Genomic DNA, 25,303 nt, shown 5'->3' with positions numbered 1-25,303 from the left:
AAAATGACTCTTTTCGTTCAGATATTCAGTTCAAAATCTAGGTATGCCACACAGTCAGTTTCCCATACTCATTGAGACATAACTACTAAGATTCATTCAAGTACCAGCAGGAACTCAAAATGGAGACGACTTGTGTTACAACTATTGTTAGTTATTCCCTCACACAGATTCAGGAGAAACAAGCAGCTTTATATACATGGTAGTAAGTACAGAATGTACAGAAGACAGTCATATATACAAAAGTGCATTGATATAGTAATACATTTAGCAAGAATACAGGAAAAAATCCTGGTTAACAATCTGATACATTACAGTATTTAAGACTACTTGAAGATTCTCCTAACCAGTCAACTTCCTACTTGCTTTGGTTATGATATTGATACTACACAACTAATTTTCAAAAAAATAAAGACAAAAAACCCCACAGTTTAAAAGTTTTAACCATCTGCAAAATGTTTTACATGTACTTGTATTTATTGTTTATTGTTAATATCTTTTGACAACAGTCTTACTATATTCCCAACACAAAGATTTAGAATGGATAATACTTACATCTAAATAAGAGTATTCAAATAGGAAATTAAATTCACCCACTACAGGAAAAGGTACTATCAGCTCCATTCTTAAAAAAAGCCTCCGTCAGATAACCTAACCCCAAAGTCTCAATTTAAATCCAAGAGTAGGATGCTGCATAAGAGCAAGCAGCTCCAAAAAATGATCCTGGCTTTAGGCCACTGTTCCTCGGAACAATTCAGAATCCTAAGTGTTAACTTGTCATGAATACATGTTAACTCTACAGCTATCTGTACACAGTCAAAATGTGTGTGTGTGTGTGTGTCTAAGCAGTTCTCCCCCTTTTAACCACATCCACACCACGGAAAAAAAACAAAAAAAAAAAAAAAAAAAAACAGATTTCCACAGATTCCATTCACCAAAGATGTAACAGAAGAAGCCTAACAGTAAAGAAAAGGTACTACATATTGCAATCAGCAAAGATCAAACCAGCTTTGTTGAATGTGGCATGAATGTCAAATCAAAATATAATTTACCTTTATTTGAGCTAGGTTAATACACTAATAACAACGACATAAGAAATAATTGAACAGAGCTGAAAATAGTATTTCGTGTATGAAAATATAATAGCAGTGAGTCAACTCTTGATCTACCATATATAACTTCCTTATTCTTAACAGCCAGTTAGAGGAATTTTCAGAGTTCTTTCTAAGTCTTCTGGAATTAGTAAATTATTTTCTATTGACAAAACAAATATTCAAAGGACTGTGTTCCCACTACTATGCTGACAGAAATGCCTAGCTCAAAATCTCAAATGGTTCTTGCTCACTTATGTTCAATTCTTTTTCTTTTCTTTTTTTGGTTTTTCCAAGGTAGGATCTCAATGTATCCCAGGCTGACCTGGAATTCATACTGTAATCCCAGTCTGGCCTCAAACTCGAGAATAATCCTCCTATCTCTGCCTCCCAAGTGCTGGGATTAAAAGCATGTGCTACCACACCCAGCTAAGTAATTCAATTTTTAAGACAAAATTTCTCATAGTAACAGACTTATAACTAATACAAAGCTACCATAGTAGATTTGTCTTCAAAGATTTCTTTCCTAATAGTCATTTTCAAGATTAAAATTTCCTCTAATTTAAATATGTTGATTCATCAATGCACTCAGCACTGATACTACTATTTAATACAAAAGAAGTTTAATATCTGCTATCCCAAACTATAAGCTGATTGCAAAGTAGCCTCCTATCCAAACAAGGATTCTTGAAGACAAAAGGCTAAGAGGTAATTTGTTAAATGAAACATGAGACAGTATCCCAGCTATTACATAAATGAATCCAAAAAATGTCTATGGTTAACAAAAGGAATCACCTTACTATGTAATCTCAGTTCTTAAAGTGTTGTTGTTTTCTTTGCCTATACCCTGAAAATAATTTTCCCAGATAATTAAGTTATCCAGTTTTTAAAAAAAGTCTCCTCCCCAGGCATGGTGGCACACACCTAAATCTTGAGCACTACCGAAGTTGAGGGAAAAGGAACAGGAGTTCCTGGCCTGGGCTACATAGCAAGTTGGAGGCCAGCCTGGAGTATATAATGACACCCTGTCTCCAAAATAAAAGTAGTTGGGTGTGGTGGCTCACACCTTTAATCCTAGCACTCGGGAGGCAGAGGTAGAATCACTCTGGGACTACTGAATGAGTTCCAGGTCAGCCTGGGCTACAGTGAGACCCTTACCTCAAAAAAGTAAATAAATGAAAATTACCCTAGCTTTTAAGTTTTTTTTCAAGAGAAAAAAACACATTAAGAAAAACTTTAGATAATTTTCAAGGTTCTTCAATGATCTCACTGGCCAAAAATAATGTTAAGTAATAAAACATAAGATCTAAAAGTTTTCATTTTCTTTTATATTCTATTATTACTGGTTGGTTCAGCTGAATAGTTTTGCTTACTAATAGCCAAACATCATGGACTTTGTATAAACCAAATTACAATATTCCGATATCTGGAAAGTCTGATATTCATAAAAAGTAGGGCTCACATATTTAAGGCACATGAGGCTACAAAGAGTAAACTATGAACAAAAGATCTGCTAACTGAATTCAAAACAAACAAGAAATCTATATTATGTAGTAACATTTTTGGCTTAAATATGAAGACATGAAAAACTTTACAACTTTTAAAGCTCATCAGAATTGGGATACCTCTGTACAATATTTTCTTATATATACTTTTTCCCTTTATGAGGAGATTTAGCACTTTTAAAAGCTAAATAAGATATCCACCCAATCTACAAGTCGATTGCTGAAATTAATTCAGCTATATCTAACATACCCAAAGAATAGAGGAACTGGACTAAACTGCCATGATCTAATGAAAAAGGAGAAAAGTCTCATGGAAAAAGAGAGAATATGAGCATGCCAGCTTGCCAGTGCAAACAATCTTCATATGCATGCTCTACTATGGGCATCTGGCTTTATATGGATACTGGGCAATCAAACCCAGGCCATTTGGCTTTGCAAACAAGTACCTTTAACTGCTGAGCCAGAAAGAAATATTTTCAATCTCTTCCAAGTCAATTTTATAGAACTATAGGGAATCCAAACATACACAAAATTTCATGACACAATCTATAACTACTCAAACCTTAACTAACTCTATAATTCTGCCTGTGGCACTTTGGTAAACTTGTTCGGTAATGACGTAAGTTAAATCTAAAGTATTAAGACTATGTGACTGTAGGAGGAATTGAGGAATTATATCTTAAATCACAACATAACTTTGTTTAGAATTTTCTTATAAATGCTGTTTGGTGTCTCCAAATGTGGTCTACTTGCCTTATAAAATAGTAAAAGAGAGTAGATAATTTTTCTGTAAGATTTTTTTTTGTTGTTTTGTTTTGTTGAAGAAGGGTCTCACTCTAGTCCAGGATGACCTGGCATTCACTATGTAGTCTCAGGCTGGCCTTGAACTCACAGCAATCCTCCTACCTATGCCTCTCAAGTGTTAGGATTAAAGGCATGTACCACCATGCCCAGTTCTGTGAGAGTTGGCTTTTGCTAATGGGAAGGCAGAAAATTCTCATGTATTTGCTTCTCTCCCTTTTCTCTTTAGTATCGTTAGAAGAGATTACAAGGAAGCTGACCCTTTCCACCTTCCTCCAAGTACTTTGTGGTCTATCTTCAACATCTCTTTGTCTCTTAAGATGGTGAAGAATACCAAAAGGAAATAGGGTGAATGTCAAAAAGGCCGTTTTAACTGCAAACATATACCAGTAGAATTTCAAATTCTGATTGTAGTAGTCTTCAAAGTGTTATAATCAGAACACAGACCTCAGCAAAACTGCAATGCATGGTTATCCTCATTTTTAGGTCCTTAAGCTTCAAATGAACAAATTAAAAAATTCAAAATCTATGCATATTTTAATGTCTTTTTTTAAACAGGGTCTCAACTATGTAGCCAGGCTAATCTTGAATTCACAATCCCTCCCTCAGCCTCCTGAATGCTAGGATTATAAAGGTATGTGCCACCACACCTGGATCAAGTTGTAATTTTTAAATCTAACAAAGTTTAGGCCTTTATATCTTATATCTTTTGACCTTTGTTCATCTTTTAAATGAGCTAATGTTTAAAAAGTTGAAATCCCATTAATCTCTGCACTGTGTAGTTTATAAAATATTGACAATTCTTTTATAACCAGATTACCTTCTAAATGTTATCCACAAAAAAGCAACCTATAAAAAGCAGAAACCAACTTGATTATCAGTACTATCAGTATCCATCTTCTCTAACCCACGTGGATATTCAAAGAATGTAGAAGTAAAGGAAACATACTGTTTTTAAGATCATTATAACAAATTCTATGACAAAATTTAAAGTTACTCCATGGTTTCACATTTAAAATTGGAGCTCTATTAGTTACCAACAAACTAAGGTGCCTTCTACGCTTCACTGCTGTGGATACTGACAGCAAACCCTAGAAAAGTTTAGTGGAACTCTAGGGGGTTTCATCAGTTATTCTTGAACATTAACCTGTCCACATGCCTGAAGTTGTTATACCAAATATACAAAAATTAGAGTTGTGCTGGATTGAAAAAAAGAAGTCTATAAAAACTTAAAGAGAAAAGTAGAGAGAGAGTCAGAGAGAAAATTTTCCATTTTTAAGATAATTTTACAGCCTAAAATTTGGAAAATTAAAATTGGTTGTTTTGCCTAATTGAATTCTCTATTTGAATCTTATTAACAGCACCAAGTCTAAAATTCAGCAACTAGGAACATAATTTCCTTAGTAGTTATTCCTTACAGAAAAGATTTTCATTTTATGCAAAGCAGAAAAATATATTGAACTGGGCAGAGATTAGGGCATGTTCTTGTATCTCTGAGTTAATAATGAATGAGAACTGAACTAAACCTCATGAAGGCACTATTGTAAACAGTAATCCATATCCTGTGCGCACCCTTACCTCACAAAGAATTTTCCCCCAGGAATTGAGAATTATTCTATAACCCTTTAGAAAAGTAAACTAAGATCTTAACATTGAGAAGGGAACTAAATTATGATCCTTACAGATTCTGACACAATAAACTACTTATCAGTACTCTGAAATGTCCAAAACTGTACAAGTCTTTGAAAAGCCTACTTTCAACAACCATAAAGTTAAACACTCAAAATATTTACTTAAATCAGTGGTTCTTATACCAGAATGAGCATGAGAATAACATGGCATTAGTTAAAATACAATGCTGCCCTGTGCCTGTGGCTTCTGATTCACTAGGTCTGGAGTGGGGATAAACAGAATGCATTCCTGGGCATTATGTCAGTGATGCTGAAGCTGCAGGTCCTGAAACCTCCCTCTGAGAACCACTGGCCTAAATTATTAATAGTACATCAGCATAGCCCTAACCAAAATTTTGGCTAAGATGCATGTAAACCAACAAAGACAGAATAATGCTTAGAAAGACTGATGACAAAGTCACCCTTATTACATCAAAACATCAACATCTGTTTCATGGTCTTCCTCAGTCACTTTCAACGACAGCACTTCTTCATTAAGGAAGAGCCCACTGAGCCTCTCCTTCCGGGCCTGCCTCTGCTCCTTCAGCTGCCTCTTGCGGAAAGCCTTCTGCTGTAACTTCCGCTGCTTGGATCGCTTCTGCCAAGATGAGAAGTTCTAAGTCAGTAACATTTAGTTTTTTGACATATCCATCCCAGTATTTTGTAGCTCAAATTCTGTATTTTCTAAATTTTAGGAGCTATTTAAAGTCCTCTACAGTATAATTCTTATATCCATAAGTGAACCACTGGCTTAGAATTGAAAATGATTCCTTGAGATACTATTTTTATGGCATTTGACCAGGAAGGGCTAATACTTGGTCATTTGAGCTAGCTATGGATAATGTGACAGACTCAAGCATTATTTTAAAAATTAAACTAGGGTACATTGGTATCAATGCATAACAAACATGTAATATTAGGATGTTAAATACAAAATGTAGAGTATTGCCCAATGTTTACACTTTCAAAGTACCTTTTACCTCCAAAGCACTAACAATTTTACAATGTCTAATCATGCCTCCTTCATATTAGGCAATGCTATCCTAAAATCCCATTAGAAATCCAGTGGGGGGGGGCGCCTGGGGAAGATTGTTTAGCAGTTAAGCGCTTGCCTATGAAGAAGCTTAAGGACCCCGGTTCGAGACTCAGCTCCGCAGGACCCATGTAAGCCAGATGCACAAGGTTGTACATGCATCTGGAGTTCGTTTGCAGTGGCAGGATGCCTGGCACACCCATTTTCTATCTATCTGCTTCTTTGTAGCTCTCAAATAAATAAATAATAAAATAAACAAAAATATTAAAAAAAAAGAAACCCAGTGGGTACTCTAATCCCTGTCACTAGTAAACTAATACCAAAGTGTAATGACTATATATCCAGTGAAATTTTTTGGTAACTTGGCTATACTTTTGCTACTCTGATAAGAATCAAGGAAGGAATCATTGTATGACTTCAAATCACAGGATTCCTACAATTAAAGAGATTTTCTTTGCATCTTTAAATTGTCTCCACACTGTTACTTCAAGGAACTACACTCATGCTAATCTACATAACCATTTGATATACACATCTACCTTCTATTAAATGTGCCCCAAAATATTAAATTTTCAACTGTGAGAATGACAGAAATTACAGAAAATATTATTATATTTTTAAATTAGTTAAGAAGAAACAGTCAAGGTTAGAACATCAAGAAAATAGTTAACAAACACAAAAGTCACACACCACAATTTAGAGTTAATAGACAGCAACATCAGCAACAATGAGATTCTCTCAGTAGTGAGTTGCAGCCAATATTGCAATCTTGAGAATTACTTATTATTTTCATCAGTATATTTTATACAAAACAAACACAAAAATCAGAAAAAGATTGAATGTGATATGATTGTGGGTCAAGAGTACTTGAAAGCACTCGGTCTAGGAGTGCTTTGTTCAACAGTAAAACATCCTGCTTGTTTAATTAAAACCAAAACCCACAAGCGTCTTTCTACACAGTGGGACAATTTTCACTCATCAAGAGATTTAAGTAAAGAAGAACTAATGTTAATATTGAAAGGCAAAGTTTTGTATTGATTAGACATTTTACTTTTGAATCCCGAATCCGCTCTGCTGCACTTGCAGACAGGTTGCTGTCACTGTGTGCTCGACTCATGTTGGCACTGGAGTTTGAAGCAGAGTTTCCAACACTGGACCCACTGCTGCTTGCAGAACTGACCATGCTGGCACTGCTGCTGCTGGCGCTGGCACTGGCACCGCTCACTCCACTGGTGCTTGCACAACTAATGTTGCTTCTCTTCCAGGCCTCCCTTGCAGGCCGCTGGCGAGGGCTATGCTCCTTAATATAGTTTCTGACCTTGGGACACACAGACAAGCACTAGTAAGTGTTGTGCCTTGACGTTGTACCCTCAAAATTCTAGAGGGAAAAATTAATAGCATTTAATGCAAAAGACTGTGAAACATGCTTCAGGTGTAAATAACAGAAAATGGAAGAGCACAGATACAGCTAAGTACAGAAACAAGTAAGTACCAAGGATGGTATATAACCCTACCACTTGGGAGGCTGAGGCAGAAGGGTACCAGATCAAGCTATACAGGCAGTACCAGGCTAGTTGGGTATAGATTGAGACTCTGTTTCAAAAAGATATACAAAAAGAAAGAAAGGAAGAGGAAGAAGAAAAGTGGGAGAGAGAGAAGGAAGAAGCTGGAATGTGAACAAATATTGTCTGTTGCGAGAAAAGAGAAAATTTTCATAAATGGTGAGGGCAAACAAAACAAAAGTAGTCCATATAAACTTACTATCGGGGCTGGAGAGATGGCTCTGTAGCTAAAGGTGCTTGCTTACAAAATTTGACAACCGGGGTTTGATTCCCCAGTATCCACATAAAGCCAAATACACAAAGTGGCACATGTGTCTAAAGTACATTTTCAGTGGCAGGAGGCCATGGCATGCCCATATTCATTCACTAACCGCCCCCCACCTTGCAAAATAAGAAGCAGTTTTTAAAAAAGGACTAGAATGATAGCTCAGCAGTTAAAAGTGCTTGTGCATAAAGCCTAACAACTAAAGTTCAAATCCCCAGTACCTATATAAAGCCAGACACACAAAGTGGAGCATGTGTCTTAAGTAAATTTGCAGTGGCTCGAGGTCCTGGTACACTCATTCTCTTTGTCTATCTGTCTCTTTCTGTGTCTACTTGCAAATAAATTAAAAAAAAAACAATTTAAAAACTTAAGTATTTATTGAGCCAGAGATCAGAGAAAAAAGCAGCAAAATCTAAGATAGTAAAAAATGCATATTTCAGGTGCTAGAGACATGGTTCACTGGTTAAAGGTGCTTGTTTGTAAAGTCGGCCAGCCCTGGTTCAATTCCCTAGCACTCATAGAAAGCTAGACACAAAAAGTGGAACATGAATCTGGCATCCCTTTGCAGGGACAAAAGACCCTGGTGTACTTGCATATGCATGTACATGCGTGCGTGCACACACAATTTTTTAAAAAAGAAATTAATATTTCAGAACAACGGAAGAAAGATTCATTAAGTTGCACTCTAGTCAGGCCCAATTATTCCATAGGATTACTGAAATCCCTCAGCTCACCTGTCTATCCACATGTAGCTCTTGTTAATTAGTACTGTGTGATTCTGTCAATTCATCTGTTGTAAATTCAGTTAGCATAAATCTATACCTTAGCCTAGCCACCCTTTAAGTTCCAAAGAATGTTTCAAAGCCTATACAAAAGAAAGCAGGCTCTAGATCCTCATCAGCCAGAAAGGTACTGCTAGATAAAATGTACATAAAACCTCTTAAGCCCAGTATGGTGGTATGCACCTTTAATCCCAGCACTTGGGAGTTCAAAGCCACCCTGAGACTACGTAGTGGGTTCCAAATCAGCCTGTGCTAGAGTGATACCCGACCTCTGGGAGGTGGGGAGAAACTTAAAACCATGTACTCTCAAATATTTGCATCATTTTTTTTCTTTTGGCTTTGCAGTACTACAGAATTGAACCCAGTATTTGCTCAGTAAATCCTCAACCTCTGTAGCTACATATAATTCCCAATTCATTTTTTTCCTATTGTTACATTTCATGACAATGATTTTGACCTTAATTCCCTATGATATTTACATGATTATTCAAATCTGCATTTGATATGATGCTGGCATCTTCAACAGGTATACAATCTATACTTATTTCACATACCTGCTTCAGTTTTTCATCTGTGAGACAGTTTAGTTCAATAATAAACTCACTGTCTGTAGGAGAGATTTGGGCAGAAGGATCGATGATTTTAATAATATCAAGTTGCTCCCGAAGGCCCATCTCAGTGCTGACTTTACGACTCAGATACTCAATATATTCCACCTATGTGATAAAAAATTACAACAATATCAATGCTAAAGCATCAGACCATTTAGGATGTCAATTATAATGTGTTTTAAACATTAGAGAAGCACTATTTATACTTGCTTCCTGAAAAATAAAGTTCAAATGCAGATTTACTAAACAATTCACATATATCAGTAGTTGTAAAGATGTAATAAAGTGAGATTCGCGCACACTCCACACATACAATAATATAAACACAGTAACTGAGGAGATGGTTTAGCAGGTAAGAGTATTTCCTATGTAAACCAAAGACCTGAGCTTGATCCCAAGCACCCATGTAAAAAGCAAAATGTGAGGTGGGCGTGGTGGCATACACCTTTAATCCCAGCACTAGGGAGGTAGAGGTAGGAGGATCGCCATGAGTTCAAGGCCACCCTGAGACTGCACAGTGAATTCCAGGTCAGCCTGGGCCAGAGTGAGACCCTACCTCAAAAAAACAAAAGCATGGGACACATGCCAATAAGCCCAGCATTGAGGAGGGTGGAGAGAGGAGGATTACTGAGGCTCATGGTCAGCAAGTTTAACCAAAAAAAAAAAAAAAAAAAAAACAGAAGCTCCAGGTTCAGCAAGCAACTCTATCTCAGGGACATAAGGCCAAAAAAGAGGTAGAGGAAACCTGAAATCTTCCTTTGTTCTCAACAACATGTGCATACATCACATACATATATATCCATGTATCACAAACTAAACACATACCAAAATAGTAATAACTTAAAAAAAAAGAATGCCCCATGTCATTGCAGTTAATGGTGGCTAGGGAATTGGAGAGATTTTATGCAATGGTATAGCCAGCCACTGGTAGATTCCACATCCTCCATGCCCACGTAGGCAACTCTTAATGAAACTCAATGGGTCACACCCACATACAAAAAATAATGAGACATCAGAGTAGAAGGAGGAGGGCTAGGAAAATGGCACCATGGTTCAAGACACCTGCTTACAAAGTAGAAGACAGAGTAGTTCAGCAGAAAGGGGGCAGGGTAAAGTCAAGATAAGGTAATAGGGGAGGGTATGTATCAAAATACAATACAAACACATTTGAAATTGTAAAAACTAATCAATAAAAATGATGTCAGCATGTTTACCTGCTCATCATTTGTCATTGCACTCCAAGGAAGCTCGTCTAGATTTAGGTGCTTATTTTTCTTTTTAGGAAGCAGGCAAGGTGAACTTGGAATACTGGGTATTACATCAGAAAGCACATCACTCCCACTGGCAATGTCACTGCCTGGTAACTTTATTAAAAAAAAAAAATAGAGGTTAGAAAGAGCAAAGTTTCAAAAACTACATTTTAGATATGGTAGCTCATTTGAAACACTGACTAAAAATTACTTTAGCCAGGTATGGTGACACACACCTAAATCTCCACAGTCAGAAGTGAAGGCAGTTGGACCTTGAGTTTGAGGCCAGCCTAAGCTACACAGAAAGTTCCAAGTTGGGCTGGAGAAGGCTTAGCAGTTAAAGCACTTGCCTACAAAGCCAATGGACTCAGGTTCAATTCCCCAGAACCCATGTAAGCCAGATGCACAAGGTGACACATGTGTCTGGTGTGTGTTTGCAGAGGTTAGAGGCCCTGAAGTACTCATTCTCTCTCTCACTCTCAAATAAATAATAAAATATTTTTTAAACAACAAAGTTCCACGTCACCAGTACCCCAAGAAATTACATCAACACTCAACCACTGGGACCTCATGAAACTAAAAAGCTACTGTACACATAAGCAAGCTATCAAGAGTCAATAGACATCCCACAGAATTTTCACCAGCTATACCTCTGACAAACGTCTAATATCTAAAATCTACAGAAAGCTCAAAAAATTAAACAATAAAAAAAATCAAAAAATTGGATAGAGTTGAACAGAAAATTCTCAAAGAAAGAAATACAAATGGCCATTACACACTTAAGGAGATGTTCAACATCTTTAGTTATTAGAGAAATGCAAATAAAAACCACTCTGTGATTTCACTCCAGTCAGGACGGTATACATCAAAATGTCAAGACTGGGCATGGTGGCACATGTCTTTAATCCCAGCACTTGGGAGGCAGAAGTAGGAGGATTGCCATGAGTTCGAGGCCACTCTGAAACTACATAGTGAGTTCTAGGTCAGTCTGGGGTACAGCAAGAATTTACCTCAGAAGAAAAAAAAGTCAAATGACAGACAACAAATGCTGGTGAGGCTGTGTGGAAAGAGTAACCCTTACCCACTGCTGATGGGAGTGCAAACTGGTACAACCATTATGGAAATCAGTATGGAGACTCCTGAAAATACATCTACCTTTTGATCCAGCTATACCACTCGTGTGTATACGTGGGCTCTTTACTACAAAGATACTTGCTCAACCATGTTTGTTGCAACTCTATTCACAATAAATAGCTAGGAACTGGAATCAGCTCAGATGCCCATCAACTGATGAATGGATATGGTACATATCTTCATCACATACCCAATGGAATTCTACACAATACTTGGAAAAATGAAATAATGAAATTTGCAGGAAAATGGATGGAATTGGGGGGAAAAATCATTCTAAATGAGATTACGTAGACATGGAAAGACAAACGCTACATGTACTCTCTCATGTGAGGATCCTAACTGGGATCAAGTGGAGATGACTGTAAATGGAAGTTAATGCAACGAATGTGAGCATAAAACTAGAGTGAGATCAGGAAAGAGAAAAAAGGGGGTGGAAAGAGAGGGGGTGCCCAAAGGTTTGGGGAAGAGAAGGAATGTCAAGGGTGGGAAGAGAGGGGTGAGGTAGGGTAGGAAGGGAATTACACAAAAATTAAGACAGTGTTAAGAATCAGTTCCATGGACACCATTCTGACTAGCATTCTACAAGATATAACCACTAATTAAGGGGGAAGAGGACAGAAGGTAGGAAATCTGACAGAAGGTAGGAGGAGCTTAACTTTCTTAAAACCATGGACTCTGGCTGAAAATTCCAAGGTTCAGAATTGGGTTACTGCCCCCAGTGAGCTCTTGGCCAGGGTGACCCATGAGGTTCCCAAAACAATGTAGGCCATTGCCAAAACACTTGATTACCTGCCAGAGCTAACAGGTAATACCCTATTGCCCTATATGCTGAAAGCACCACAGGTTGAGGTCAGAGGACATTAAAATACCATGCTGGAACCAAAAGGGAAACTAGCTCCCTTCTGGCTAGCCTTCATGGGGCTGGACAGTCCTGTTAGAGCTGCCAACAGACAACAGTCACCAACAGCATGAATAAGCAGGTGACCCAGCAGACGATGAAATCAACCAGCCAGACAAGAAGTACACACTTGTGCAATAGTGGCATGTAACCTGTACAGGTAACCTACTGTTCTCTAATTGGACATGAGGCCCGCTCACTAGGAGGGGACTCATACCTGGTACTGGAAACCAAGTCAGAATTTCAGGAAAGAGTGGGCTGGCAAACAAAAAACCTCCTAAACAACTTTGCAAACCCCTGTTAACCCAAATTGCTCTCATGCTTGGTTGGAAAATCTGTTTTATTTTATAGATGACAGAGAAATGGAGGAGAGACTAGATCCATGAATATGACAAGACAGCTGACTGCCCACTATGATACTTGCAGAAGAATAATCAAAACCAATCAAAGCAGAAATCCAGAGACTACAAGTAACTCAACACTAAATCAGACTGCTAATTGGCCTGCCATGGCTCAGACAATATTGCAGAAGAGGGGCCAGAAAGATTGCAAGAGCCACAGAGCAGGTAGGAATGCTCTGTGGCATGATCTCTCACTACCCCATAGGGACTAACTTAGGTCTTCATAACTCCACTAAGGAGGGACACCAGGGTAATGGAAGTTTGGGTGAGGGGATAATAGTATATAGCATGTTACTGTATAGAATAAAATTTAAAAAATAAATAAGCTTGAAAAAAGACAGGTCAGCCTAGGATATACAAGACAGTGACTCAAAAATAAAATAGAATTTTATTTATTTATTGGAGGGTGGGAGAGAATGGGCAAAACAGGGCCTGTAGCCCTGCAAATGAACTCAAGGCACATGCACCTCCTTCTGCATTTGGCTTACGTGGGCACTGGGAAATCGAACTGGGGTCCTTATGCTTCACAGGCAAGTGCCTTAACTGCTAAGCCATCTCTCTAGACCCCATATAATTTTAATATATAACTCATGCCAAATATAGAATCTGCTGAACTGCTAGGTAGTATTAATATTGGCTTACAACTATTTTATACAAAAGCAACAACATGAGCATTCTCATATATATCTACTTATTCAAAAACTTTTATTTTATTTTTTCTTTATTTTAAAGCAGATAGAGAAGACAGAGAGAGAGATTAGATACACCAGGGCCTCCAGCTGCTGCAAGCAGAGTCCAGATGCATGTGACACTTTGTCATCCAGCTTTATATGAATAATGGGGAATCAAACTCCAGTTGTTAGGCTCTGTAGTCAAGCACTTTAAAACTTTTCAAAAGCATAAATCAGGCTGAGCATTGTGGCACATGCCTTTAATCAGGTTAACTGTAGGTCTGAGGCCATCCTGGGATTACAGAGTGAGTTCCAAGTCAGCCTGGACTAGACTGAGACCATACCAAACAAAAACAGAAGCATAAATTAGGGCTGGAGAGATAGGTTACCAGTTGAGCACTTGCCAATGAAGCCTGGGGACCCCAGTTCGAAGTTCAACTCCCCAGGACCCACATTAGCCAGATGAACAGGGGGGCACATGCATTTGGAGTTCGTTTGCAGTGGCTGGAGGCCCTGGTGCACCCATTCTCTTTTTTGTGTGTGTTTTTTGTTTTTCAAGGTAGGGTCTCACTCTAGCCCAAGCTGACCTGGAATTCACTATGTAGTCTCAGGGTGGCCTCAAACTCATGGTGATCCTCTTAACATTGCCTCCCAAGTGCTGGGATTAAAGGTGTGCAACACCACGCCCAGCTCCATTCTCTATCTATCTCTATCTGCCTCTTTCTCTCTCCGTCACTTTCAAATAAATAAATATTTTTTTAAAAAAGCATAAATCAAGATATTAAAAAAATGCTCTGTTAAGTTTCGATACTCATTAAGGTTTTTAATTTATAGTGATACTATGACTAAAGCCTACAAAACAGGAGGCCTGAATGATCTGCCACTAACTGATTTTACTCAAGATTCTGTGCTAGGGGTTAAAGAGATGGCTCACTGGTTAAAGACATTTGCTTGCAAAGCCAGACAGCCTAGGTTCAATTCCCCAGCACCCACATAAAGCCAGATGCCCTAGGTGGCAAATACACCTAGAATGTGTATCAGCAAGATGCCTTGGTGTATCCATTTACCTCTGCCTTTCTTTCCTTTCTTTTCCTTCTTTCTCTCTCTCCCCTTGAAAATAATTAAATAAAGTCACATTTTTAATGACTTCTTTTAAAATCTCATCAATGTAATAGTACTTAAATTGTTCACCCTTGGCCCTAAAGATGTCAAGTCACTATTACAAAAGAATAGTTACCAATGCACACGTAAAAATCTCTTTTCTAGCCCTGAAAAGGCTTTGCTTTTTTCACTAAGTTAAAGACTTCAAATCATAATATTACATCACAGATCTTCCTGGAGTCTCTAAGAGAATATAAGACCAACCTAATCAGATAAAAGGCCTCCACTGGGCTCGAGAGATGGCTTAGCGGTTAAGTGCTTGCCTGTGAAGCCTAAGGACCCCGGTTCGAGGCTTGGTTCCCCAGGTCCCACGTTAGCCAGATGCACAAGGGGGCGCACGCATCTGGAGCTCGTTTGCAGAGGCTGGAAGCCCTGGCGCGCCCATTCTCGGTCTCCCTCTATCTGTCTTTCTCTCTGTGTCTGTCGCTCTCAAATAAATAGATAAATAATTTTTTTTTTTTAAAAAAAGGCCTCCACTTCCAAAATAAAAAAGGGTAGAAAAAAAGTCTTAGAATAACTATACCTTCAAAACTTAAAGAAATAAATCATTTTAGGGGATGGAAAAGATGACTCAGTGGTTAAAGGTGCTTGCCTGCCAGCCCAGGTTCAATTTCCAAGCAAACCATGTAAGCCAGGCATAAAGTATCTGGTGTTCATTTGCAGTAGCAAAAGGACCTGGCATGCCCATATACACATACACACACAACCACGCAAATCCATAAATATAATTTCATTTTAATCTTTAGAGAATATTTGCTCTGTGTCAAACTACATGCGAAGCACTTAGATTTGCATCTTTATGTAGTGGCAAGAGGCTCTCTCTCAAATGAATAAATAAAAATATGAAAAACTGCTTGTTGTGGGACATAAAATATGGATAGTAATGAATATTACAAATAAATTGCAAAACATCCTAGTCCAACTTCTTGTGAGGTATGATCTTGTATAATTTATTTACTGATGGATTCATATTTTTTTTCCTTTTGTTGTATGGTGGGGGGGGTATATGTGCAAATACACATGCCCTGGGTACATATATAAAGAGGCCAGAGGAGAACATCAGGTATCATCAATCACACTTCTGCCTTACTTCCCTGAGCCAGAGTCTCTCACTGAAACTGGAACTCACACTATTTTTTTCAGTTATATTGGCTAGGCTGACTAGTGAGCCCCAAAGATCCTTGTGTCTCACCCTCTTAATGCTAGGGTTTCCAGGTATGCGAAGCCATGCCTGGCTTTTAATGTGCATGCTGGGGATCCAACTCCGGTCCTGGTGCTTTTGCATAGCAAGTGCTCTTACCTGCTAAGCCACCCCCCCCAATGACTTTTTTGTTTGTTTGTTTTGGGTTTTTCAAGGTAGGGTCTCGCTCTAGCCCAGGCTGACCTTGAATTCACTATGGAGTCTCACAGTGGCCCCAAACTCACAATGATCCTACCTCTACCTCCCGAGTGCTGGGATTAAAAGTGTACACTACCATGCCCAGCTCCTCTTTTTTCTTTCTTTCTTTCTTTCTTTCTTTCTTTCTTTCTTTCTTTCTTTCTTTCTTTTTTTTTTTGAGACAGGGTCTCAGACTATCCTTCAGGCCAGCCTGGAACTCACTGTTTAGCTCAGGCTGGCCTTCTTCCACTTACCTTATGTCCCAGACTGCTAGAATTACCTACGGCTATGCACCACCATGCCTGGTGGTCTTGTGCAATTTAGTTCTCTTTTGCTGAGTCAAATCTGCAGTAAAAAGAACCACTAACTGCAAAGGATTGCTAAGAAGCTTGAGTAGGTAACATGCTTAACACATACATAACAACAAGACATATTTTCTTTTTCCATTACTTGTCATGGACTCTGACCCTTAAAAAGATAGTAAAGGGGGCTGGAGAGATGGCTTAGCAGTTAAGGTGCTTGCCTGAGAAGCCTAAGGACCCAGGTTCGACTCCCCAGAACCCATATAAACCAGACTCACAAGGTGATGCATGTGCACAAGGTGGCACACATGTCTGGAGTTTGATTTCAATGGTTAGAGGCCCTGGTGCCTTTCTCTCTCTCTCTCTGGATCTTTGTCTCATTCTCTGTCATAAAAAAAAATTAAAAAGGTAGTAAAACCCCTCAGAGAATGTCATATGTTACTAAAGTGGTTAGATTATATTTTATGATCTAGGTTTAAGAATGACAGAAAGGGGGGCTGGAGAGATTTCTTAGTAATTAATGACCCAGGTTTGATTCTCCAGTACCCACTTAAGCTAGATACACAAGGTGGCGCATGGATCTGGAGTTCATTTGCAGTGGCTGGATGCCCTGGTGTGCCCACTCTTTCTCTCCCCCCTTTCTCTCTCAAATAAATACATAAAAATTAAATATTAAACAAAAAGAATGACATAAAGGGGTTAGAAAGATGGCTTAGCAGTTAAAGTGCTTGCCTGCGAAGCCTAAGGACCCAAGTTCAATTCCCCAGTACCCACGCAATGCACAAATTGGCACATGTCTGGAATTCGTTTGCAGTGGCTAGAGGCCCTGGTGCACCCATTCTCTCTCTCTCTCTCTCTCTCTCTCTCTCTCTCTCTCTCTCTCTCTCTCTCTCTCATCCTCTCTTAAATAAATAGAATTTTAAAAGAATGACAGAATGGAAGCTGGGTATAGCGGTATCTTCCTTTAATCCCAGGACTTAGGAGGCTGAGGAAAGTGGATAGACCACTGTGAGTTCAAGGCCAGCCTAGAGACATAAAGTGAGTTCCAGATAAACCTGGGCTAGAGTGAGACCTGACTCAGGGAAGAAAAAAAAAAAAAAAACAGAATGGGGAAAGGAAAAGACACTCAGGTAAGTAGAATAATTTAATGAAGTCACTGATGGGATAAAAGAGGGAAGGAAAACAATCTAAACAGAAAATAAGTAGTAGAGATTTGAAAGCACAACAGAAGAGCTAGAAGCCATCACAACATGTAGAAGTGGACTCTAACATTTTCAAACAATTGATAAAACAAAAATGTGGAATGACTGGAATTAGATAAGAAGCTCTTATAAAATTTTGAACAAAAGGATTTATAAAGCTGTTAACTAAACAGCTAACAAGGGATCATATAAAAATTTCATCATCATATAACCTCCCCACCCCAGGGTGATACACGTCAAGTCTCAAAGTGATACACAAAGAGAAGGGAAGCTAAGCTGCAGTCCTTTTTTTTTTTTTTTTAAGTCTTACACCCTTATTTCACAAATAAGGCGAAAGTGATGTCCAGAGAGGATCATATAACTAGTGACAGAACCCAACGTAGGACACTAGTCCAGTACTTTCAACTACACCAGGCAATCTGCTTCAGATGTAGTTTGGAATAAAAGGAGAAGGTAAACCCAGGCGTGATAGTGTACACCTTTAATCCCAGAACTTGAGAGGCAGAGGTAGGAGGATCACTGTGAGTTTAAGGCCACTCTGAGACTACACAGGTGAATTCCAGGTCAGCCTGGGCTAGAGTGAGAGCCTACCTTGAAAAACCAAAGGGGGGGGGAGTGTGTATGCGCAATCTGTGATACAGTGACAATGGAAAGAAAAAAGTCACAAATGTCCTACGAACACAGAGTAACCATTTTTTACTATGCTATAAGACATGTCACAAAGCAAAAAGGTCTATTTTTCCACGAAACACTAAAATTGGGAGTGACATCATTGACCAAGGACTCAGCATCAGATTTCAAATTAGTATTAAATAATAATGTCATTCAAATGGAAATTTCAAGTAGTCAATTAAACATAGCAGCAGTGTTACAGAAATTAATTGCATAGGTTCCTGTATATGGGCCAGCAACTTTCCACTTTATAATGGATGATATATTTCAGAATAAAAATGCTTAATGAGTCTAATCTTATATTTTTCATAGACAATATTCAGTATATTTATGTTACAATCAGTGGTTGTGACACATGGAGAGATCAAACTTCTGTCATATTTTTCTGCAATATGCAGCAGAATTTTATGAGTAAATTCATTTCTGTAGCAGCTGATGTGTAATTTCAGATTGCACTTGAGCATGACAGCAGAATTACTCATTCTTTAGTCTCTAAGCTTTCTTGCTCAATAATGAAAAGGAAGAATTTCTAGAGTTCAAAGACTTAGTCAAAAATAACTTTTAATAATTAAAGGACTACAAGCAAAGAAAATTCTCAGAAAACCTAATGATTTGATGACACTTCCAATGCTAAGATGTCACATCACTCTTAAGTTAAAACTTTGCCATAAGGAGTAGTTAGTAATTCTCTTCCCCAAAATTCTGTGAATTATTTATGTTTATTTTAGTAGTACCAAAACATCTGCTAAAATTTAAACAGGTGCAGTTTTTAACTACAACAGAGTTAATACAAGTTCGTATAGTATAATACATGAGTTTTTCATATTATTCCTACCATGTAATTTGTAATTACTGTGTGGGACAATTTACTGCTCATTATGAGATCCCACAATGACAAGACAGTTTAAGCCTTCCAGAGTACTTAAATAGTAAATATCCATGTTAACAGAGTACCAATACTCCAAGGCAGAAGTGGGAAAACACATTACAAAGGCAGTCTTGATTTCTGTTCTAACACTGTAGTCAGTTATGTACATTACTGTTAACAGTGAATGGTTGGAGATAGCTTTCCACTCTAGCCACTGATGAAATAAGTGAAGCAGACAGCAATTAACATTTTTTAAAAGCCTGCCAACATGTAGCATTATGGATTAAAAAAACTTGAAATAAATCACATGAAATAAGAAAAAAAATATTTCTCAGAATCATCAGCACTCCATCTGATTGTACATTATTTAGACTGATTGTTAGGCTGGAGGTATGGCTTAATGGTTAAGGCACTTGTCTGTGAAGCCTAATGACCCAGGTTTGATTCCCAGTACCCACATAAGCCAGATGCACAAGGTGGCACATGCATCTGAAGTTCGTTTGCAGAGGGCTAGAGGAACTGCACATCCTCCCTCTCCCTCCCCCTCCTTCCCTCTCTCTCACTCATAAATAAAGTATTTGTTGCAGTCAGGTTCACATTGCTGGTAGAAATCACCCAACCAAGAGCAGCTTGTGGGAAAAAGAGGTTTATTTTGGCTTACAGGCTCAAGAAGCTCCACAATGGCAGGGGAAAACGATGGCATGAGCAGAGGGTGAACATCAACCCCTGACCAACATAAGGTGGACCATAGCAACAGGAGAGTGTGCCGAACACTGGCAAGGGAAAACTGGCTATAACACCCAAAAGCCTGCCCCCAACAATACACTGCCTACAGGAAGCATTAATTCCCAAATCTCCATCAGCTGGGAACCTAGCATTCAAAACACCTAAGTTTATGGGGAACACCTGAATCAAACCACCACAGTTTTTTTTTTTTTTTTTTTTTTTTTTTTTTTTTAAGAATGACTGCTAGGGGCTGGAAAGATGGCTTAGCAATTAAGGCACTTGCCTGTGAAGCCTAAGAACCCATGCTATATTCCCCAGATCCCATGTAAGCCAGATGCACAAGGTGATGCAAGCACACAAGATTACACTTGCACACAAGATGCTACACATGTCTGGAGTTCAATTACAGTGGCTGGAGGACCTGTTCCACCAATTCTCTTCCTCCCTCTCTCATAAAAATTAAAAAAAAAATTATAAAAACAAGGATGATTGTTGGGCCTGGCAACACAGGCCTGCAATCCCAGCTTCACAGGAGGTTGAGGCTGGAGGATGGCAAGTTCAAGGCCTACCAGATCTATAGAATGAGCTCAAGGCTAGGTTAGGCTCAAGTACATAACTTGAATCTAAAATTCAAATGGAATCTTGGGATCCCCAAATTCCAAAATAATCATTATAAAGAACAACAACGAGTGAACTCACATTTCTTAATTCCAAAACATGCTACAAAACCACAATAAAGAGCCTGACATGGTGGCATATAACTCTACTCCCAGCACTCAGTGGGCTGAGGTAGGAAGATCACTGTGAGTTTGAGGCCATACTGGGGCTACCGAAGGAGTTCCACCCAAGTCAGTCTAGGCTAGAGTAAGACTCTATTTTGTAAAAAAAAAAAAAAAAAAAAAAAAAAAAGTTAAAAGTTTTACAGCCAAGCCAGTTATGGTGGCACACACCTTTAATCCCAGCACTCAGGAGCCAGAGATAGGATTGCTGAGTTTGAGGCCAGTTTGGTACTACACAATGAGTTCCAGGTCATCCAGGGATAGAATGAAACCTTACCTTTAAAAACAAAACAAAACAGAAAGTACTGTAGCCAGGTGTGGTGGTTCACATCTATCATCCTAGCCCTCAGGAGGCTGAGGCAGGCAGATGAACATGAGTTCAAGGCCATCCTGATCTTCATAATGAGGTCAGAACAGCCTGGGCTACAGGGCGAGGCCCTATCTCAAATAAATAAATAAATAAATAAATAAATAAAAGTACTGTAAATAAGCAATAGAAGGGACATAAACATTAAGGGACTAGAACTGAGTTATCTAAAAATTAAATCTCTGTCATCTGGAAACCAAAACTATTCAATGATGGGCTAGGGAGATGTCTCTGTGGGTAAAAGGCTTGCTATGCAAATTTCAGGACCTGAGTTTAGATTCCCCAGAACCCAAGTACAGTCAGATACAGTAGTATACATTTGTGGAGGTTTGATTCAGGTGGCCCCCATAAACTCATGTGTTCTGAATGCTTAGGTCCCCAGCTGGTGCCAAGTTTGGAACTGGATCCTCCTGGAGGCAGTGTATTGGGGGGGCAGGCTTATGGATGTTCCAGCCAACTTCTCCTTGCCAGTGTTTGGCACATTCTCCTGCTGCTATTGTCTATCTGATGCTGAATAGGAAGTGATGTGCACTCTCTGCTCATGCCATCATTTTCCTCTGCCATCATGGAGCTTCCCCTCAGGTCTGTAAGTCAAAATATACCCTTTCCTCCCACAAGCTGCTATTTGGTCTGGTGTGTCCTGCCAGCAATGCGAAGCTGACTGCAATGGTAAAATAGGTACCAGACAATAAAATAAAATAAAAAAAAATTAAAAGTGACATCATAAGACAATAAAGAAAAATACATAAATAATACTGAAGATGGCTCAACTGTAAAACACTTGCTGCAGAGGCAATGAGGACCTGATTTTAGATCCACAGCACCCACGTACAATTGTTGGGTATAGTGGCACATGCCTGAAATTCCTGTGCTGGGAAGGCAGTGATAGGAGAATCCATGGGGCTCACATGGCAAAGTGAAAGGTCCTGCGTCAGTAGATCAAAGTGCAGAGTGATCAAGAAAGAAACCTAATGTCAACCTCCAGCCTCCACACACAAGAATGCAGTTAGCCTAATCTGTTGGTGAAACACCGTCACAAAAAGACATGTCAAACTCTAGCCTCCACACAAATACATGCATGTGCACCCCCACACACAAAATCTACACACATATAAACATGCACAGATAAAGCACTTGCCTGCAATGCCTAAGTATCCAAGTTCAATTCCCCAATAACCATGTAACTCCAGATGTTCAAGGTGGCACATGCATCTAGAGTTCATTTGCACTGATCAGAAGACCTGGCATGACCATTCTGTATCTGTCTCTTTCTATATCTCTCTCAAATGAATAAATATTTTTAAAAATAAGCAAATTAAAAATATTTACTGAATGTGGTGGTATAAGCTTAAATTTTCAGTACTGAGTAAGCTAAAACAAGTACACCATGAGTTCAATGCTAGGCTGGGCTATATAACAAGATCCTGTCTGGATGAAAGAATACATATGTAAATAAAATATTCTTATAGCCAAGGATACTACCAAGTGGATAAGCATAATCAGGTTAAAAGGCAATCCACAGAATAGGAAAATATGTTTTGAAATCATGTATCATCTGGGGCTGGGGAGATGGGTCAATGGATAAAGTTCTTGCCACACAAGCATGAAGACCACATTTCATATCTCCAGCATCCAGATAAATGTTGGGTGGGTGTGGTGGTCATCTGTAATTCTAGCTCTAGGAGGGCAGAGACAGGGGATCCTCAGAGCAAGCTGGCTAGCTAGACTAGATGAATCTATGAGCTCTGTGCAAAAGTGAAAGGTCTGCGTCAGTAGATAAAAGTGCAAAGTGATCAAGAAAGAAACCTAATGTCAACCTCCAGCCTCCACACACAAGAATGCATGCATGCATGCATGCATACACACACACACACACACACACACACACACACACACACACCAAAAAAAAAAAAAATCATGCTGGACATGGTAGTGCACACGTTTAATCCTAGCACTTGGGAAGCAGAGTTAGGAGGCCAGGCTGAGACTACTTAGTGAATTTCAGGTCAGTCTTAACTAGAGCAAGACATTACCTTGAAAAACAAACAAACAAAAAACATTAAAATAAGCACAAGAATTAAATAGATGCTTCTACAATGAGCTCTAAGAGCATGACAAGACGCTAAAAACATTAATAATCAGAGAAATGGGTATCAAAACTACAATGAGGTACTACTTCTCACTCAGTAGGATGGCTATACTAAAGATAAACGACATCAGGTGTAGGTAAGGATGTGAAGAAACTGAAAATTTCCATACATGGATGGAGGAAAGGCAAAATGATCCACACATTTTAGAAAATATGTTGGCAGTTCCCCAAGAATTAAAGAATTACCAAGTGACTCAACAATTCTACACCTGGGATATATCATAAAGAATGAAAAATATACATCTATATGAGAACATGTACCTGAATGTTCACAGCAGTATTGTTTGGAATAGTTAAAAAGTGAAGCCACATAATGTCCATCAGCTGATGAATGGATAAATGAAATATACTATCCACACCATGAAATATTATTCAGCCACAGAAAGTAATGGTACTATTAAATGCTACAACATGGATGAACTTTATGCTAAACAAAAGAAACTAGACACAAAAGCCACCTATTATATAATTCCATTTATATAAATGAAGGCAAATATATTGAGAAAGCAAATTGATATTTGCCAGGAGATGGAAGGAAAGGAGAATTCGAACTCTATGCTTAGTATTTCTGTGTTTTCTGTTGTTGGAGTTATAGATATATACCAGAATTATTGATGACCACTAAATTTTATTTTTCAAAAATTATTGTTGGGGCTGGAGAGATGGCTTAGTAGTTAAGGGGCTTGCCTGTGAAGCCTGAGGACCCAGGCTTGATTCCCCAGTACCCAGATACACAAGGTGACTCATGCATCTGGAGTTTCTTTGCAGTGATTAGAGGCCCTGATACACTCATTCTTCTCTCTCTTTCTCTCTCAAATAAATAAATAAAAATAAAATATTTTTTAAATATTATTTAAGGGCTGGAGAGATGGCTTGGTGATTAAAGTACTTGCTGGCAAAATCAAAGGACCCAGGTTCAATTCCCCAGTACCAACTTAAAGCCAGATGCACAAAGTGGCACATGCATCTGCACTTTGATTTCAGTGGCTGGAGGTCCTGGCACACCAATATTCATTCTTTCACTCTCATCAAAAAAATAAAATACAGAGCCGGGCGTGGTGGCACACGTTTTTAATCCCAGCACTCAGGAGGCAGAGGTAGGAGGATCGCCATGAGTTCAAGGCCACCCTGAGACTCCATAGTGAATTCCAGGTCAGCCTGGGCTAGAGTGAGACCCTACCTCAAAAAACCAAAAATAATAATAATAATAATAAATAAAATACAATAAAAATAAATAAATAAAAGGCTGGGCGTGGTGGCACACACCTTTAATCCCAGCACCCAGGAGGCAGAGGTAGGAGGATCTCTGTGAGTTCGAGGCCACCTAGAGAGACTCCATAGTGAATTCCAGGTCTGCCTGGGCTAGACTGAAACCCTACCTTGAAAAAAATAAATAAATAAAAAATAAAAATAAAGCCAGAGGGATTTGAATTACTTTTTCTTCTTTAAATTCTCTTATTTTGGAGACGAAGAGAGATGGCTTAGTAGATAAAGCACTTGACCTGAAAGCCTAAGTACATGAATCCAGATCCCCAGAACCCACATAAAAGTTGAACACTGTGGCACTACCCCACCTGTATTCTCAATGCACCTAGGGCAACAAGGGAGATGGAGACAGAAGACTCATACAAAAACTTGTGGGCTAGCTAGCCTGGTGAACATAGTAGTGAACATCCAGAGACCCTGCCTCAAACTAGGTGGAAGGAGAGGACCAACACCCAAAGTTGTCCTCTGACCTCAAGACATGCTACCATACCCCACAAAAAAGCTGGCCATAGCCACATATGCCTATAACCTCAGTGCTGAGGAGGGCAAACATAAGAAGACTTCTGGGGCTCCCGGGTCAGTCAGTCTAACTGAAAAATGGGGAGCTACATACAAGTTCAGTAAGACCCTGTCTCAAGGAAATAAGTAGAAAGAGTGCTAAGAGGAAGATGCCATCACCTTTCTCTGTTATCCACACACACCCACACTGGCCACACACACACACACACACCCCTACAACACATACACACCAAAAAAGGATGA

The 25,303-nt window shown here is 38.9% G+C and overlaps 1 protein-coding gene across 2 annotated transcripts in view; it reads right to left on the bottom strand.

The window, feature by feature from the left end:
• Positions 1–3,182: 3,182 nt before the first annotated feature.
• Fam199x (family with sequence similarity 199, X-linked) overlaps positions 3,183–25,303 on the bottom strand; it is a 40,753-nt gene continuing 18,632 nt past the window's right edge. Inside the window, exons 3-6 of one of the 2 annotated variants that reach the window (XM_004659162.2) lie at positions 10,532–10,681; positions 9,261–9,422; positions 7,149–7,415; positions 3,183–5,662 (exon numbers count right to left, since the gene is read on the bottom strand). In XM_004659162.2, the coding sequence (XP_004659219.1) occupies positions 5,492–5,662; positions 7,149–7,415; positions 9,261–9,422; positions 10,532–10,681 (750 nt within the window). In that variant the 3' untranslated portion in view covers positions 3,183–5,491. The remainder of the gene's footprint in view (positions 5,663–7,148; positions 7,416–9,260; positions 9,423–10,531; positions 10,682–25,303) is intronic. The other variant, XM_045141072.1, reaches the window with a different exon arrangement.

Source organism: Jaculus jaculus, chromosome X (assembly GCF_020740685.1).
Source record: "Jaculus jaculus isolate mJacJac1 chromosome X, mJacJac1.mat.Y.cur, whole genome shotgun sequence".
Lineage (NCBI taxonomy): Eukaryota > Metazoa > Chordata > Mammalia > Rodentia > Dipodidae > Jaculus > Jaculus jaculus.
The sequence above is the reverse complement of the archived record's forward strand: the minus strand, read 5'-3'. Positions and strand labels throughout refer to the sequence as shown.